General features: G+C 45.2%; 1 protein-coding gene across 1 annotated transcript in view; it reads left to right on the top strand.

The window, feature by feature from the left end:
* TG (thyroglobulin) overlaps positions 1-18816 on the top strand; it is a 210241-nt gene that overhangs the window by 13070 nt on the left and 178355 nt on the right. The window contains exons 6-14 of the mRNA XM_019547510.1: positions 305-411; positions 2119-2262; positions 3319-3504; positions 6163-7218; positions 10146-10733; positions 12658-12900; positions 13310-13447; positions 15373-15450; positions 17933-18045. Of these exons, the coding sequence (XP_019403055.1) occupies positions 305-411; positions 2119-2262; positions 3319-3504; positions 6163-7218; positions 10146-10733; positions 12658-12900; positions 13310-13447; positions 15373-15450; positions 17933-18045 (2653 nt within the window). The remainder of the gene's footprint in view (positions 1-304; positions 412-2118; positions 2263-3318; positions 3505-6162; positions 7219-10145; positions 10734-12657; positions 12901-13309; positions 13448-15372; positions 15451-17932; positions 18046-18816) is intronic.

An 18816-nucleotide genomic window follows, 5' to 3' on the forward strand; every position in this document is an offset into this window, starting at 1 on the left:
GCTGCTTTGTTGTCAAAAAGGCTGTATAAAGGGAAGGTTTGGGTGCATATAATGAATGTGACAATTTTGGATGTATCCTGATTGAAGGACACAGTTTCACAGCATAGAGCTTCTGTAATAAGAGGAAACCCTGACATTTGGATCTCCTTGGGATTTAGCTGCGACATAACCGGGCCCATAAGGACTTTGGGCTGTGCAACGAACCCTGCAGTAGAAGTCCTGGGAAGAGCAACAACATTTCTTTATCATCATCAAACAATCTCTGCAAACTCTCCCTTTTGTAACAATCTGCCTTTTCTTTTAGGTTCCCAGAAGCATTCCAGACATTCAGCTCCTTCAGAAGCATGTTCCCAGAGGTCTCTGGGTACTGTTACTGTGCTGACAGCCTAGGGAGGGAATTAGCAGAAACTGGTAAGTGAGGGCAGACAGCTATATAATGCCAAGGCTGCTATGTCATAGTACCTGGCCATGCAGCTAATTTTCATGGCAGGACCAGCTGGAGTTGGAAATCACTAGCTAAATTATTTCACAGAAAGGCACATTTCTCCCCTAGGAATAGCACCAATCATTGGCAATGAATGCAGTTACTACCTGATGGTAACAGTCCCAGGGAGCCTCTTTTCTTGATTGAGTTGACTGTTTGGTCCCTACTGGCCAGTCATTAAGAGAGAGTCACCATCATGGTTAGTTATAGTTATCAGCGCTCTCCTTGGAACACCACAGACCTGGTGAGTGACCTACACCCTTCCCTGTAAGAGTGGGAATAGCCTTTGCCTATGAGAAAACATAGGGTGTGCATTCCCATTGAATGGTACATGACACATTTTGCAATCGGGGACCTTCCAGGAAGATCAGGGTGTGGGATTAGGTAGAAACCGCTCTCCTGGCTGTTCAGTGAGCAGTCCAGTGAGTTTTAAGCAGTGAGGGGAAGAGATAGTGGAAGAATCTTAAGCTCAACAGAAAACTCTCAGCGCTCAATTGAGATGAATAAGAAAAGTGGTTTCGGTTTCAGACTCCAGCAGGTACCACTGTCTCTGTTTATTTCTGGCTACCCATCTCCACATCCATAATAGCTAGATTCTTCTCCTTTGATCAGGGGTATCGAACTCACCATGGCTCCTTGGCTGCATCTGAACTGCAGGGGCTTCTTCCAGATTGGATTCACAGGGCCAGCAGCAGCTGCCAGGTCCAGTACAGTGGTGGGGATGCATCTGCCCAGCCTTTGCCCGTCTCACCTCTGCCACCAATAGCGTTTTCTATTAGCAGCAATTCTGCAGCAGGACATGCCCCTATTTTACAACTACTTGCAATTTCTGGTAGCCCCGTGAGCTACATGGAATGGCTCCACAAGCTGAATCTGGCCTGGGGCTATATGTTTGGCACCCCTGCTTTAAAGGGAAGCTTGGATCCTGAAGTTGAAGCTACCAGCTCTCAATAGAGGTTTCCCCCACCAACCACTGGGGTTAGGTTCCTGAAAGTTCCTGTGGTTGGCAAAACCGTGGTTGGCAAGACAAAAGGCTTATGGGGAAAAAAGGCAGGTGGTGGGCTGATGCACGGCCATGGAAAACCATGGTTACTCACGGTAGCTAAAATGGTACATAGAATATTAAGCATGGACATTCAAACCTGTGGTTGGCAAAACTGTGGTAGGCGAGAGAAACCTGTACTTGGTAGATAGGCTACTGAAAACCAGCCCAACCCAGCCTGTGGCACAGGGAATTGCCTTGTGGTGCATACAGTATTTCTTACTTAACATCATCCCGGTTAATGTTGTTTCGTTGTTACATCACTGGTCTATTAGAGAACATACTCTTTTATAAAGTCGCGCAATTTTTGATTATAATGTTGTTTGGCCACTGCCTGCTAGTAGGTAACTACTGTGATGTAATCAGATTCACTTAACATCATTTTGCTTAAAGTCATGTTTTTCAAGAACGTAACTGTGATGTTAAGCGAGGAGTAGCTGTACTGCATAAATCCCTGTTTCTTGATCAGTGCAGGAGTGCATGTGTTTCTGGCATCTATCTGCAGCACCTTTTTCAGAGGGGCATGAATAGGAGGTGAAATCTCTCATTTTAGAAGGGGAACCCTGGGCTAAAAGGCTCTCTTCTCTCCCAGGATTGGAACTGTTGCTTGAAGAAGTTTATGACACAATTTTCTCTGCACTGGAGCCTGCCCGCACCTTCGCTGAGACCAGCATGTATCGGATTCTTCAGAGGAGGTTTCTAGGGGTGCAGCTGGCTGCCTCGGGCAGGTTTCGCTGTAAGTAGCACCAAACTGGAGCTCTGGGAGTTGTGGAGAAATATGGGAACTCAAGAGTGACGGCTGCCAGGGTGGCAGGCAAACTGGTCCTGAACTGAGCAGCTCTGGGAATGCCAGTATGAGCTACCAGCAGTGTAGATGGGCTGCTGGGTGGGGCAAAATCCTTAGGTGGCCTCTTTTGCAGGGGTAAGAGGGTGTTGTGGAGCCTGGTTGTTGGGAGACTATGCCTTGCCAGAGGGGGAGCACGCCCTGTGGGGAGTAGGGAGGGGGACCCTGCCATGGTGGGGTGTGCTCTCTGGGCAGAGTGGCAGTAGGAGGATGCCCAAGGGTCATGGAGCATGGCTTAGGGATCAATGCTTCGCTGCCCTGAACAAGTGGTGTCCAGTCAATTGCCCCCCTGTCCCCCTTTTAACTATGCCCCTGTGAGCTGCTATTTTTTGAGCTCAGGTGCTGAATGGGAATGCAACAGCTTGCCATGTTTCTGGTGTTTAATCTATTTTTGGGGGTCAGGAAGGCATTTCCCCCTCTCCCACGTGCAGTGCTATGAAGTAAACCCTGTTTGCATCTTAACAACCCATTTAAGTTGTCAGTGGAGAGCAAAGCAGGGACTTGGATTGCCCCTCCCGCTCTAACGGCCAGCAGCAGGAGGCACAACTATGTGTACTAGGCGGGCGAGTTACAAATGGCAGGCGGAGAATTCCACCTCAAACAAGAACCACGAGCAAGCTGGTGAACTTAATGGATTAATTCATTACCGTTAAATTAACTTTAAAAGCCCAACCCCGTTGCAGCCCTGTAATGTAGAATATCGAATGAGCAATTACTTTGTCTGCAGTGGTATGGCAATGACTGTCAAGTGTCACAGCGTTTGTTATTGGTGTTTTCTTTCAAGAATGAATTCTAACCAAAAGAATAAGAACAAAAATAGGGCCCTCAGGCTGGGATTTTGGGATCTTTGTGGAAAAACAATCAAAGGTTTTTTCAGGCTCAATAAAAGAGAGATTTTCTTTAGCATCTCATGCTGCTCCTCCTTAACACACAGCATTTCTCTTGTAGGCCCCTCTAAATGTGAGGTTGAGAGGTCGACAGCTGTTCGCTTTGGGCACACGTACAGGCCGTCTTGTGACGATCATGGAGACTATAACCCACTGCAGTGCCAGCAGGATGGGCAGTGCTGGTGTGTGGGCAGCAAGGGGCAGGAGTTTCAGGGAACAAGAAGGCAAGGGCAGCTTCCAGTTTGTGGTAGGTATTGTAGTTATCAGACTAACAAACCAATGCTTCATCTCATGTAAAATACAGATTTTTTCTCTCTCTTTCTCCTGTATGTGCACATGCTCGTGCACATGCTCCTATTTCTCAGTTCTGGAAGTTTCATATAGATGTTGGGATAAAACCTCATGGTCATGCTGCAGATTTCTGTCATCTGTAATACAAACTCTGCCCTGCCCTTCTGCCTGACTTTCTTTTATACATCCATTCTTTCTTTCTGAATGTATAAAAGAAAGAAAGTAAGAATGGATGTTAGGTTCTTTTTAGTTTCTCTCCTGATTTTCAAGGTCTTTAATGTATGTACAACATATCCCAGCATAACCTAGCAGGAACATCCCCAAGCACCAGTTCCCACTCATACACATCCTCAAAGTAGCTTCACTGCTACAAATCTAGATTTGGTGAGCAGGAACGGGTAGTTAGATCATACTCAGAGATATGCTGGAAAAATGGCGCAGACATACCTTTCAGGTTCCACGTTTTCAAGCTTATCTCTGTGACCATGAAAGCCAGAAAATCACTGTCATTTTGAACCAAATATTTAATAAAGTGCACTTCAAATCCCAGTGCTTGTGATGCACAGTGTCATCAGCATAATTCTATGTGGTTTGACCCTCCTATATAGTGAAGCTTCTGGTGTGGTGTTGCATTGCTTCTGTGGTGTCTGTCTAGCTGTCTGGTCAAGTTGTTCCTCGTCTTTGTCCCTGTGGTGTTTGGCTGTGCAGTTTGTCAAATCCGATAAAAGCAAATGAAGAAAAGGTGGGTGGATGTCTATGTTGTGAAAAGAGGGAGATTTCATTCCAAAAAAAGCATCAAGTGAGAGACTGGAATAAAAGATGACAGCAGAAGGTGCTAACGGGTCAAGTGGGGGTGGAGAAGATTTGTTTAAAACCAGTCAAAGTAAGGATAAATGCCTGAATTTTATGCGGGAGGGGAGGGGTGCGGCGGCTTAAGACAGGTAGCCTTTGGGGAAGTTAATTTTTGTGTCTCTCAGACCATAGGTATGCTATGTAGGCAAAGAAATGATCTATTCTGGGTGTCGCTCATGAAGCAGTCACTAAATGCTTTAGGCCACGACAGGCTTACTGTAAAATGAAAATGGTAGTGTGCCCTCCAGGCTGATCAGCAAGGATATTGCAAGGGAACCTCGGAGAGGCCTCTCCATATGTCAGGGCTCGTTGTTTTCGCTGAGCGTACTCTGCTGACTGCTTCTGATCATTTCTGTGACTTAACTTGAGGCTGCTTGCAATTAGGCCATGCAGCTTTTATTGGCAGACTCAGGAAATCTAAGCCGGGAGGCTATTTTGGCAGCTTTGCAGTCTAACCGCTGAAAAGGAATTTTCACAAGGACGTATTATTCTTAGATAGTCTGTGCCCAGGCAGCTACATGTGATGTGATAGCCCCACTTTATTTTGTTTTAAATTGACTCTCTTCTATCAGAAGGGGGCTTTGTCTGCCTCTTCTATTCACACTTGGGTAATTTGGTTCGGTGGGAAGGAAAACAGCATTAAAGAAACGTGACGCTCGATTGATGCTGCTGTTTGTGTGGGGAGGGTCTGTATTGCTGCTGTACCATGAAGTGCAACCACCCTCCTGTCTGGCTTGGTGCATGTCAGCTCCTGAAATAGAGACAGTGGAGCTGCGTCCAAGCAGCACTGAGTGTGTGAACCATGAGAGGTTCCTATGGTCTCTGGCTTGAGCAGGTGTATTGGTGCACATTCGGGGCCACTCTCAGATGCCTGCTCTGCCTTGTCTCTGTATATGGAGCAGGAAGAGCAAGGAATGAGTGGGCAAGTCCTTCTGCATGCAGGCACTCCCAGCTATGGCATAGCAGAGGTCTTGACACGTTCTTTTGTGTGTTGACACTTAGGAGGATGTGAAGTTAGTGATGGCCTGTTTGGTTCTCATAGGGAAACACGAGTCTCTCAAAGAGATGTCAACCAAAAGCACAACTGAAAATATGGAGTGGGCTAGCTCTGGAAGTGCAATTATTCGCTAATTATAGCAAAATGAGGTTATGTCTGTTTGGCCTTTGGAGTGAGGCCCGGAGCACCCCTGAGAGTAAGCCTGGCCTCCTCTGGGAATGATGGAGCCTGAAAATTAGGCCAAGTAAATAGCTCAGGTACTTGGCCCTAAACATGTGCCCCCAGCTCTCCATGTTTGACATCAGTTCTGCCTGATGTGTGGGCTCAGGCATGAGCAGGCTGGGAGGGAGTTCGACACGGTTATCTCCTGACTGCTCTCCTGGGCTCACGTCAGAGCCTGTACAGACGTACCAGGAGTTCAACCCCAGGAACAGAAACATAAGTGAGAGGATGACGAGCAAGAGGGGCATCAAGATGAGAGATTAGAATGAGGGGGTGGCCTGCTGGAATCCTAGGAAGGAATAGATAGATCTTACTAGCAGTAAAGGACAAGGCCCACACATGAGGGAGGGCAGCCAAGATAACCAAATATGTGAGAGAGCAAAACGAAAAAGCAAGAGCATGAGCCAGGGTCAAAGGCAAAGGATGAAAGGTAAAGGTAAGACCTGATCGGAGAACCTGGGTCAAGGTGCCATGAAAGGCAACAGTGATGCAGCAGGTTTCTGGGTTTCTAAAATGTCTATCTCCTTGTTTTCCTTTGTCTAGGTGAAGAACAAACATGCATCTCGGAGAGACGGCAGGCTCTCTCCAAGCTTTTTTATGGACCTGTTGGACACTTTAGCCAGCATAGTTTATTCAACACCCAAGAAATGAAGGCAGAGGAAATAGGCATATTCTCGAAGTCTTGCCCTCCTTCCTTCAAAGAGTTGTTTGTGGATTCTGGATTGCTGTCTCCTGTTACAGAAAGTCCAGGTCTCAATCAGCTGCTTGAGCTTGAATCAGTCCTCAGTGAAGCTGTCAGAGGCATGTTTCCATCCAGGGAGTTGGCTCGAGTTGCTCTTCAGTTCACCTCCAATCCCAAGCGCTTCCAAGAAAATCTCTTTGGAGGAAAATTCTTGAAGAACCTGATCCAGTTTAATTTTACAGGAGTTCTCGGCACTAGAGGGAAATTCAACATTGGCCAGTTTTCCCGGCAAGGAGGAATGGATAGTGGAGAGAGCTTTGAAAAATTAGCAAAGGAGACTTCACTGGAAACATCAGAGGAGAGCTTCATTGCGAGTAAACCTCTTGTGGACACTTTTGCCCGCACCATTACTTTGCAAGATAATCAGAATGCAATTAAATTTCTTTCTTCCGTGCTAGAACTTCCAGAGTTTTTTACCTTTTTACAACATGTTGTTTCTGTCCCAGACGACATCTCTGAAGATTTAGGGGAAGTTGTGAAAATAGTTTTGAGGTCCAAAGACTGTACTGAGGAGCCCAGCAATTTGTTTGTTCCAACATGCACCAAGGAAGGGAGATATGAGGAAATCCAGTGCTATGCAGCTGAGTGCTGGTGTGTGGACTCGCAAGGAAAGGAGGTCCCAGGCTCAAGAGTTCAAGGCAAACGTCCAAGGTGTGCCACTACATGTGAGAAGCAAAGAAGTCATCTGCAAAGCTTGAAGCAAAGCCAGCCAGCAGGGTCTGATCCATTTATTCCCACTTGTACTGAGGAAGGAGATTTTCTACCAGTCCAGTGTCATGGACCAGATTGCTTTTGTGTTGATTTGGATGGCAGGACTATTCCAGGAACAAAAAGAAAATCTGGAAAGCCCATGCAGTGTGAGTCTGGGGTTTGGTATCTGATGAGTGTTTGGGAGGTTTTTTTGTACATTTTGAAGGGACTCTATTTGTGTTTTCTTGTCTGGAAAGGTATGCTAGTGTGTGAGAGCACCATATACCCGTGCAGGGTAGAACATCAGACTTGGTTTTCTGTGGATTCCTAGTAGTCCAGGAATTCCAGAGTACATAACCCCTGGCAAGCTGAGACATAAGGAAGATTTCCCCCCTAGCAGAAGTGAGCCGAGCCCGCACATACAGAGCAGAATGATCCAAGCTCTGTCCTTGTTAATGACCATGTTCCTCAGTTCTAGCTTTGTTGACGTGCATGTGGCTAACTTATGTGTTACAGCTGGTTAGCCCATGGACTTTTTAATGTTTCCCTAGATTGGCCTGTGTTCTTGCAGGATGTGGAATCTATTTTTCTCCTGGGACAAAATACAGTAAAAGCTCTGTTATCCAGCATCCCCCGGGAATGGGGGATGCCAGTTAATCAAATGTGCACCGTCTGGTACGCTCCCTGGCGTCAGTGTGCCAGGGGACAAGGTGGGGGACCCTGCACAGGCTGCTTTGCCCTGAGCCATGTGGCAAAGAAAAACTCAGCTCACAGCAGCAAAATGAGAAGTCCTCAGGAGGTGGTACTTCCAGTTTCGCTTTTGCCACGTCCCTCGGATGTCGGTTAGTAGAGTTTTCCAGCTAATAAAGTGCTGATTAACACAGCTTTTGCTGTAATCTGTGGCTGTCACAGGCCTCTCATAAGCTGAGGGCAGGACTTGATGGACCAGAACCTTCAGAGGCAAAATCACAAATTTTTTTTTCACGCGATAAAGTATTATGTCCTCCAATTTAGGACATTACAGGAGGCTGAAGTTCTCGTGTGGACCATCCAGGAGGAGACAAAAGCTAATACACTGTTAATGCAAGTCACATACTCAGTTCAATTCAATTCGTAGAAAACTAAGTGGGACAGATGATTAGTAGGCCTGTGAGAATAGGGAAGTATTTGATCTGGAGGACAGTGATTCAATTCAGAGATTCTCATTATTGTCCCAAATCAATTCAGCAAAATCGGCTTTGGAAGATTTGGTGCTGATTTGGACAGATTTGATGATTTGTCTATAGACTATAATGGGAAGTCACTGAAATACCTATAACCTTGTCATTTTTTGTCAGATTTGGATGAAATCAGCAGGGATGGTCGTTCCATCTGAGGGCATGAAGCCTGACAAATTTCAAGGATATAGGTTTAGGTGTTTCTGGGAAACTGCACCTCAAACTGCTACGAACTAAATTTGTGTCATTTTTGTGTGTTAAGGCAGATTTGGATGAAAACAGCACGGATGGTAGCCTGTAACAGGGGGGCCTTCCTGGTGATCTTCACCTCCCACCTGTTTCTGGGCCAGCCACCTACCTCTTTTGCTCAGGCAGAAACAGCTCACAAAAGGGACAGAAAGGCTATAGATAGAGGCTTATATGCTGTTTCTACATCCTTCTCCCTGAGAACTGTGATTGAAAGGAGACTCAGGGAAAGATCACAGTCACTGGCCAGCTACAGATTTCAGTCTTGCTCCCCCTACTCCCCCTCACTCTTCTCAGTTTCTGTTTCCTTGAAAGACTGCCTTCTGAATCAATTTGGAGGGTTTTTTTGCTCACCCTGTTCAATTCAGCTGCCGTGATTCAGCCTCCAAACTAAGGTGAATCTTCTCTGAATCAAATCATCGACCAAAGCTTTGCACACCTGTAATGATTAGATGTTCTACAAATTAGGTCTAACAGTAGGATTGAAGTTGTCAAACAAAAAATGCAAATCTCTCTGACCGCCTTCTTAGTCTTGTCTAAATGGAAAGGTCTTATTGGCTCTTGAAGCTTGGTGAACTTGAACAGTCACAGACCAGTGGAGGGAACAGGTTCCAGGAGCACAGTCCCCTACCTAACTTCTTGAACTCTCACTTTGGAGAGGTCAACGCTAGGAAATAATAGCAAAGTTTTGAACAGACCCACATGGCCATGATGTGTGTCCTGGAGCACTTAGGGATTTATGAGCCTGTTTGGGCTGTAAACAGAAGCAAAGAGGTGCTTTGTCCAGTAAAGAGCGAGGATTACCAGTGATCTAGGTTCATAGCAGTCTGCTGCATATGAGGACGTGAGCTGCTGCTACTGCAGGGTCAGCAAATAAAGTAAATGCAAGTGCCAGTATAGTGAGTTTTGGCTCCAATTTGTCCATTGTGTCTCTGAAGAACTGAAATTCTTTTTCCTGGGATGGAGAGAAGTTGGGTGGCAGAGGCATGATGATGTGGCACTGGTAGCTGTCATACATGGGAGGAGTAGTGACTTCTGGTTGCCACCAGTATTATTTTGCAGTTGTGGCAACAGCCTTTCTTTTCCACTTCCCTCCCCAGGTTGGTGCCTGGGGCAGGTGCCCTATTCTCCTCTATCTTGTTATTCTACTGCTCAGTAATGCTTTACTACACAAGTGATCCCATTGCTATCCATGGGGCTTAGTTAGTTCAGTGAGAATTTCTCTGACTAAAGACTATGGGTCATATTTTTGCAGTAATTAAATTAAAACATGCAGATGGGCACCAAGTAGGATTAGGTGTTTAATTTTCATTGATTTCCATTGAAATCCATGGAGTTAGGCACCTAATCTGCTTGGTTGTTTCTGAAAATCTTTCTAAATTCCTGTCTATGGCATTTGGTACGTAGGTATTTTGAAAATCTGGTTTGGGGTAAAAATCTCAAGATTTGGTCCCATTTTTAATAATGGACCAAACATCACAAATTGTCCCAATGCCCATTGTAATAACGCACATTAGTAGCAAACAATTTGTGTAAGTGTGTTTGCAAAGCAAATGTGTCCAGGAGAGATTGTGTCATGTGCCTAGAGTGCGTTCCTGAAATAACTGAGTTATGTATTTTCTTCCCTCCAGGCCCAAGCCCTTGCCAGTTAACAGCTGGTCAGGTTTTCCTAGAGACAGTACAACTGCTGTTGTCAGATGCAAGTGCCCTGTCCCAGATTTCCAGAGTTTACATCCCCCAGTGCAGCACTAATGGTAACTGGAGACCGGTGCAGTGCAATGGTCCTCCCGAGCAAGCCTTTGAATGGTACCAGAGATGGATCAGTGAGAACAATGAAGGCAAAACTCTTCCTGTTACTGACCTTTTCAATATACTAACTGAATATAAAGAAACATCTTCCCAACGCTTTGCAGCCTTTGTTAAGAATCTGTATGAGGCTGGCCACCAAAATATCTTCCCAGCATTCACCAAGTATCCTTCCTTTGATGCTCTTCCTGTTGAAGTCCTGGATGGCAATATAATAACTGAATCAGAGAACATTTTGTTGGACCCATACGTATTTTGGCAGCTTCTGCAGGGTCAGCTGAACTACTACCCAGGGTCCTACATTGATTTCAGTGCCCTTTTAGGCCACTTTGATCTTCGCAATTGTTGGTGTGTTGATGACAAAGGAGAAGAGCTGCAGGGAACAAAGACTGAGGTGAACAAAGTGCCAACATGTAAGTACCTACACAGTTTCTGGCTCTTTCTTTATCTTGGTAAGAAAAAGTATTTTAAAATATTGCACAGTAGGAGATAAGTGACCCACTGACCCAACCAATATTGCTAGCATCCGTCGTTGTTGGCGATCCCTCACAGTCGAGGACGATCACTCCCACAGGTCAAGTAAAGGGTTGTAATTGAGTCTGTTGAAGGCTAAGATGCTAACATCCAGATGTGAGAGCACTTGTTTTTGGAAAGGAAGAGATCCCTCTCCCTGCAGTTTATTGAAGTGGAGAAATAAAATATGGGACATGTTTACATATTTCAATGAGAAAGAATGACTCTTGTCAGAGTCCAATAGATTTTATCATTTGTGGTCCCCATTTTGAAATTTGAACATAATAAATCTACAGATAGAAGGTTGACCAAACACAGTTGGGTCTTTTAAAGATAAAGAATGGAATGCAGGAATAAGATTTGCTTATACTTGTATGGAAAGCTCATTTATATTAACAGCGATAAAATAAACAGTTTAATAAGGAACTGCAAAGCAGAGAGAAGAATTTTCTTTGTTAGTCTTATTAGTCAGTCTTTTATGGACTTTAATTCAGAAAACAACTCAATTAAGTGAAGTGCTTCAACATGTTCTTAAGTTCTGCTGAAGTCAACAGGACATGAAATGAAGCACATGCTTAAATATTTTTCTGATGTATGGCTAGAGTAACATAGTATAGTCAGATTCCAGATTAATGAGGATCATATCAATATTGTAAATATAGCTAAATATTTGTAGCTGTGTGAGATTTTCAAAAGCATTCAGCATTGGCCCCGCCTAATGTTATGAAGTAGGCAGTAAAACTCCCATGGAAGTCTATAGTTAGGTCAGCATGAAAAAGATAGGTAAAAGGTAAGCCAGCATGACATATCTTTTGAAGGTCCTACGTAGGTAGTCCACATCACACTAAGGTAGCTGGATCCTATATTTACATCACTTGGGCATGTGGATAGTTCATCATGATGTCATAGTTTTCAGGCTGAAGGAGAGAAAGACAATGGCTAGAAGACCTCCAGTTGGAGAACTCCAGTGTGCTCCAAAGGCATGTGGGGTAGTGACATTCCAGACTGAGTACTGTGCTGTCTTAGCAGAGCAGGGTGGACAGCTCATTTATCGTGTCCCTGATTTTAACAAATTCATCTGAACAAAGAATATAAACATGGAAATGAGAGGCTGTGTGCCAATCATCACCCTGGACACTTTGCTTGTATGCTGCCTCTTTTTTCGCTGATGGTTGATTCTTCAGGGAAGGGACTGAATCTTTCAATATGTTTAGGTTGTATCTGGTAACACAGCCAGGAATGGAGCAAAGCAGGGTGAACCCCATTTTGGCTGCATCTTGCATGTGCAGTGAGCTCTGAGCTTGCTACCTGGGCTCCTGCTAGAGCTTGTTGTCAGCAATGAGCTCCAAGTTCACCAACTGATTGGAGCTGGGTTTAGCTAGAGCCCTGCTTGCACAAGTCTCCAGAGCTCAGGGGCTGAATGCTGCTTCAGTTCACCCTTCCCCTCCCTTCTCCGTGCTAGATTCAGAAGTTGGGGAAAGCGGGGGAGCAGCAGCAGTGTTCACCTCCTGTACTCAGGAGTTGAAAGGAGAGGCTCCAGCCAGATCCATAGTAAAAGCTCAGGCATGGCACACTCAAAATGAGGTGTAACCATGCCACTGCACCCCCCTCTAGATCCATCCCAACTGCAGATAAACCATAATAATGAGCTCTTTGCTCATTTGCTTCCTTGTGTTGGTACAGAGGTGCTTTGTGAAACTGTGCAAACCAATGCACACATACAAAGGAACAAAAGTATATTAAACCTGTCCAGTGTGAGTGTTACTAATCTCTCCTGGATTAAATAAAACTAAATACTCAACTCACCCCCTTTACTATCAACAGGCCCTGGTGCATGTGAAAGCATGAAAAAGGAAGCAATGCAGCTTATCGATGAAGCAGAGCAACTCATCGTAGCTTCAGATGATTCCCACTTCCCATTTGGAGAGAGCTTTTTAATGGCAAAAGGAATACAGCTGATGGACCAGGACCTCCTTCATTTTACTCAATCCTTTCAGTCAGGGACCACGTTCTCTGAAAAATTATTGACTGGCAGTGATTATGCAATACGATTGGCTGCACAATCAAGTAGGTTGGAAGGAAAAGCAGCCCTAGTATAATTGGTAAATTGGGACTGATAAGGAACCCTTTGAGATGAAGGTCTTTGCTTACAAGAGTTTAGTGCACAAATGAGCCCACAACATTATTTTTACGTACTAAAACTTTCTACACCAAATTCAGTCTTGCTGAAAATGGCATTTTCTCCATCGCAGTTAAAGGAGTTTCACCTCCCTAGACCAGAAGGAGATCTGAATTGTTAAGTAACGCAAAGAGTGCCATTAATATCTGGATATTTATCAGTCATTGCATTTCTCACGGTTTCTTTCCCTTCTAAACAGGGACTAGAGTAAGGTGCTGTAAATATCCATTTTTAAAAAAGCCTCCATTACATGACATGTTTTATCAGCTCCATTAATATTTGGCGTTTGTTTTGTAGCCCTGCATTTCTACTGGAGGAATCGTTTCATTTCAAGAAGTTCTGCTGGAGAAGCCGTGCTCTTGGGATTTCGTCCTTACGTTCCCCAGTGTGATGGACTGGGGAACTGGGAGCCAGTCCAATGCTATGAGAGTACTGGTGAGGGTCCATTAGCAAAATAAGTGTTACTGCTTGTATTAACTGAGCAAAGGCAAGTCAGATAGGCTAAGAACTATCAGGGGGGACCAGCAGGCACTAGAAGTCCCTGTTCCCCTGAGCACTGCCAGGAGTGACCAGGAATAATGGTCACAAGATGGTAGAGGGTAGATTTAGGCTAGATATCAGGAGGTGCTACTTCACGGTCAGGGCAGCTAGGGTCTGGAACCAACTTCCAAGAGAAGTGGTGCTGGCTCCTACCCTGGAGGTCTTTAAGAGGAGGTTAGATGAACACCTTGCTGGGGTTGTTTGACCCCAGCAATCTTTCCTGCCATGGCAGGGGGTCGGGCTAGATGATCTACTCAGGTCCCTTCTGACCCTAGAAACTATGAAACTGACAGTCAAAAAGCCTGAGGCTGAATTGATTCAATCTCCATAGGTTACTGTAAACTGCATAGATTGAACCGATAAGCAAGTGAACAGACATTCACTTTTGATTCTAGAAATGCAGCCACATGCCCGCAGTGGCCCAGGCCTGAAGCTGGGTGGGATGCCTAGATCGTGTCTCCCTGATCAGCTGGAGCAGACAGCTTAGGCCAAGGCTTGCCTGCCCACCGTGCAGGTGTGGGGGGGATGCAAGGCATGCTGGAATGCTGAGGGACTGAGAGTTAACTTGAATCTGAAGGGGATCTGGACAGTAGTTCAATAAACCAATTTACCCTGTCAGTTAAGTCTGATACTACAACTATCCAGGTTTATCTTAAACCAGTTTCAACCATTTTGAGAGTGGTTTATGTGCACTGAACTTTTCTTGTATTACAGATTTGAATTGGCTTCCAATCACTTATACTGGTTTATGTGTAATTTCTGTCCCTAGCCATAGTGTTTGAACATAACAAAACAGGAAATAGCATCAGGTTATTTCTTACTCCAAACTATTTTGTCCACTGATATGTTACATCTGCATTTCCAGGGGAAAGACCATAGAGACAATGTAAAGATACTAGGCCAAATTATGGCCCATTAACTCTACTCCTGGGTGGTCCCTGACTGTCACAGCTGTGGCACATGCTCCAGAGTGGAACAGCAGTGAAGCAATCACCAGAAATCTGTTTCCTCTGAAGCAATTTGGAGGAATTCTAAGGCCACTCTAAATTATCGAAGAGAATGGCACAGAACTAACCTAAGAGTTGCCTTTCTCTTCTGATACCAGCTCTTGCTTTGCCTCATCTACCCCCTAACCTCCCCCACATTATGGTTATGTGCAGCAGCAGCAACAACAAAAAAAGAACATTTTGAGTCTATTAGGATATGAGTTTGAAAATGAATCTTCTTATAAACGCTATGCACAGGCCAAATTTGATCTGGCATCTCAAACGACAGGTATTTCAAGCGATTCCAGTGAAGTCTCATCAGTTGTAAACCAGAGTTAAACAGGGTCCAGGGCCTTGTATGGTTCATATATGGATTTGCTCTTTGTCACCTGAGTTATATCTGACAAAACAAGGATCTTTGGCTAAACTACAAACTAGATACATGATACTGAAGTTGAATCTTAGTTGGCATATCCATAGCCTTGCATGGACTGGGCTGTGGGATGATCAAGATATTAAGAATTTGTGTAGTTTGGGTGAGTTTATGAATTAAAAACAAAAATCACATGCTCCTGCATTTCTAAGCTTGACTGGGGACCAGAACTGGAAATGCCAGTGTTTGCAAGCATTGCAAAGAGCTGCTTTTCTGTGATCTGGATAGAGCAGCTAGCCTAATCTGTTGTGTTCATCACAACCCTGCCTTATCGATCATGCGCAGCATTCCTGCAAAACAATAACTACAGTTCTCCTTGGGTTCAGGTCAACCTTAGCTAATGATAAATCAAGTCAAGGGACTTACAGTTTCCAGACTAAGGCCACTGTTATCTTGCCCAGGTCACTGCTGGTGTGTGGACGAGCAGGGACGTTATGTCATGGATTCTCTGCGTGTACGCTCAGCACAACTCCCAAAATGTAAGTTATGTTTTCCACCTGCCGCATTTTTAGCTGACACAGAGAAGCAATTAACCTTTATTAATGTGTTGCAGTATAGATTTGAATCTTTACTGAGATATTTACTAAGTAGCCTACAGCATAACACAAGTTTCTTGTAACCACACCAAAAGAAGAAAACCAAAGGAAGAGTTTTAATTTGATCTTTCATTTTGTAGCTGAAAGAGCCTGCATGCTGCTGCCTCAGATATTTGGCAGTCCTTTTGATTTCTTGATTTATCCTTTAGCTTGATGTGATTTAGAAGTGGGCACCATTTTTCAAGAAAGTGTTCTGTTTTATGGAGTTCACAATTTCATGAACTGTATTAGCCTACACGTTCACTGCAACCTAGTACTGAGTAGAATCAGAAGTGCCCAGCTGAGTTTCAGATGTCCTTTGCTGCTAACATCAAACAGTTCTTTGTGATTGTATTGCAATAATACACAGGCATACTTTTAAGCACTGAAATAATTCCCATCTTTAATTATGTGATGAGAACAATTGAAGCTAAGCATCTGCTTAAGTGAAGCCAGACTGACACTCAAGCAAAAGGGACATAGGTTTTTGGTTGTAAGAATCTGAGTCATCTCCTAAGCCTCTTGGAGCTACAGAGAACTGATAACACATTTGTTTAATTAAAGTATAATTCCATTTACATCTGAGATGTCTCCTTTCCCATAGGCCCTCCAAGATTCTTGTCATCTAAAGAACCATGTTTCCTTTTCAACCTTTAAGCACACTGAAACCTGCTTGCTGTCTCCTTGTAGCATGGATGAAAATACTCAGAATTCTGCTGAGGTGTTTTCCACATTGTCCTTTAGTTTCTTGTGCAGCTCCAGCTGTATCTGTAATCTCCCAGCACCTTTCAACAGGGGCCAGCAGAGGGGACCTGTCTGTTTTCATTGCTGGGCTAACTCATTTGAAGTCAGTGACATTACTCTAAGAAGGAATTGTCCCTTTACCTCTTTATTCTGATTGGTTTGCAACAATTGCTGGTACACAAAGGGCACATCTACATGAGATGTTAACTGCACAGTAGCTTAATAACACTGCGGTAGTGTGCAGGGCAAAAAACATGCTAATATGCTATTGCATAGTAGTATTAGGCTGTGTTAAGGCACCTTTGCCTGCCACTTTAAGAGCTTGAGCGGGCTGTAGACCAGCTTGCAGGTGGGAGAAGACCCAATCAGGTGGTCACATGGGAGTCAGGAGGCTGTCTGATTGGTGTAGGGCTGGGCAGCCAGGTTATAAGACCAGACTCAAAGGGCAGGGCTGCCAGTTGTAACTGGGGAGCCAAAGGATGAAGTCCTCTCAGCCAGAGTACTGCTGGTCTCAGAACACCTGGAGGTCAAGTGTAGGAACTAAGCGGATGGAGGAGGTTCCTGGTCCTTGAGCATAACCTGAAACTACACCCTGCTGGGGTTAGATGGTGTGGTGGGGCTGCTTATGGCAGGGCAGCTTCCAGGAAATGCCACACCTGTGCCCTCTTAGTGAAAGGTGAGTATGGGGCTCTGGAAAGTCTCAGCTGCTGCTGCCTTGCAGGTGCTCTGTAGAGGGGAAAGGCTAGGGGAGCACACCCCACCAGAAAAGCACAGGCATCCAGGTCCACTGAGTGGGGCCTGAGGCGGGGTCCAGGTCTATTGAATGGCATCTGAGAGAGGGCCAAAGTCCACGTAGAGGGATGGGAGGCTCCTGTATGGGGACAGAGTAGTGGCCTCAGTGAGGGAGTGAAGTGGCTACTGTTGGCTGCCTTCAGTAGGGCCCAAGGGGGCCTGAAGGACTACTCATAGGCCCCAGTGAGGAGGCATGTAGCCGGAGCATGTCTAAGGACATCTAAAGCCAAGTTTGGGCCAGAAGCTGAGTGCAGCCTAGCAACAGGGCTGGGGGAATTGGAAGTAATTTTTGGATGCCATCTGCGAGGCACGGGACACGGTGTAGGGGTGCTATGGAGCCATGTATTACACGGTTAGCCTCAGGGCATTAAATGGGCAGCTTCCTGCCTAGAAACAACTTCTTTTCAATTATAACAAAGGCATGGCAGGTGAGTTAGGTGGGCAAACTGCCCTAGACAGGTGGGCAGGTTGAAATAGGTGACTGGCTCAGAGATGGCCCCCTGTCACGGGCTACTGTGCAGCAAGCATCACTAAAGGCCCATGTGGTGGTGCTACTGCACAGTAACATGAGTTACTACACATTGATTTAGTACTTTGTTATCCAAGTACTAAACTTCAGGCACAGTAATTACAGTGCATTAATGAACGTATAGATGCACCCAAGGAGAATGAGCACTTTCTGTGTAGACACAAAGGTTTCTTTTGGGAGGAGCCTGTCTGGGACCATAGGAGAGTCCAAAGGAGATAAGTAGTAAATGTGGTGCGCTTTTATGCGCTTAGGCAGTGGCAGGAGATTGGATTTATTTATTGTGTTAACAGAGCTGGAATGAATATTTTTCTTCTCTCAAAGGCCAGACATCATGTCAGCGGTCTCGGGCCAATGCTTTAATTTCCAGCTGGAAGCAGAGTGGAGCACCATTCAACACTGCTCCTGCAGACCTGTTCGTCCCCTCATGTCTAGAGGCAAGTTAATGTGACCCGGTGTGGAGGGCAGAGGGGAGTAAGCTTTCCCCATCTAGCTTATTGCTTCCGAAGTCCTGGGCACTTGCATTTTCAGGGCGGAGGAGCTCCCAGACTCCTCCATTCATGCAGTCACATCACTCTTAAGGGGGAGGCAGGCCTCTGAGCAAAGTCTTGTACACACAGGAGAATGGCTGTCATTCTTCTTCAGAGATAGTTTAAGTTGTTCACAGGTAATGGAGAAGGGATAGTATCCTCTGAGGTATTTTCCCAAGCCAAGCTTCCCCTGGATAACATGGCTCTGTTCTCAGATCTCAATGGCACAGTCAAGTTAACTGACTTTTAGGTGGCCCATTCCAAAGTATTCTACCAATAGCAGTGAAAAGATGGCACTGACTTCAGTCTCTCAGGTCCAACTGTCCCCAGAAAAACCTCCAGTGGGATTTCTATTCATTTGACTGTAGTTTTGGAAGGGGATGAAGGCTACCATGGCATTTAAACCTGCATTTTTAAAAAAATACAATTGTCCTACGAATAGTTTTTAAATGTGCGAGAGCTGCTTCTGCTAAAGCCTGGTTTCCTGTGTGGGTTAGTCTTACCTTGATCCTAGGCAAGCTGTTTGAGAAAATTATGCTGGCACACATCCAGGAGGGGCCAGCAGGGGACTGCAAGCTTAGGGGCAACCAACACAGGTTCATCAGTGGCAGGTCCTGTCAGACCAACCTGGTGGCCTTTTACGATCAGATCACCAGATCATTAGACGCAGGGGTAGCA

Source organism: Crocodylus porosus, unplaced genomic scaffold, assembly GCF_001723895.1.
Source record: "Crocodylus porosus isolate Cpor-Errol unplaced genomic scaffold, CroPor_comp1, whole genome shotgun sequence".
In the NCBI taxonomy this organism is placed as follows: Eukaryota; Metazoa; Chordata; order Crocodylia; family Crocodylidae; genus Crocodylus; species Crocodylus porosus.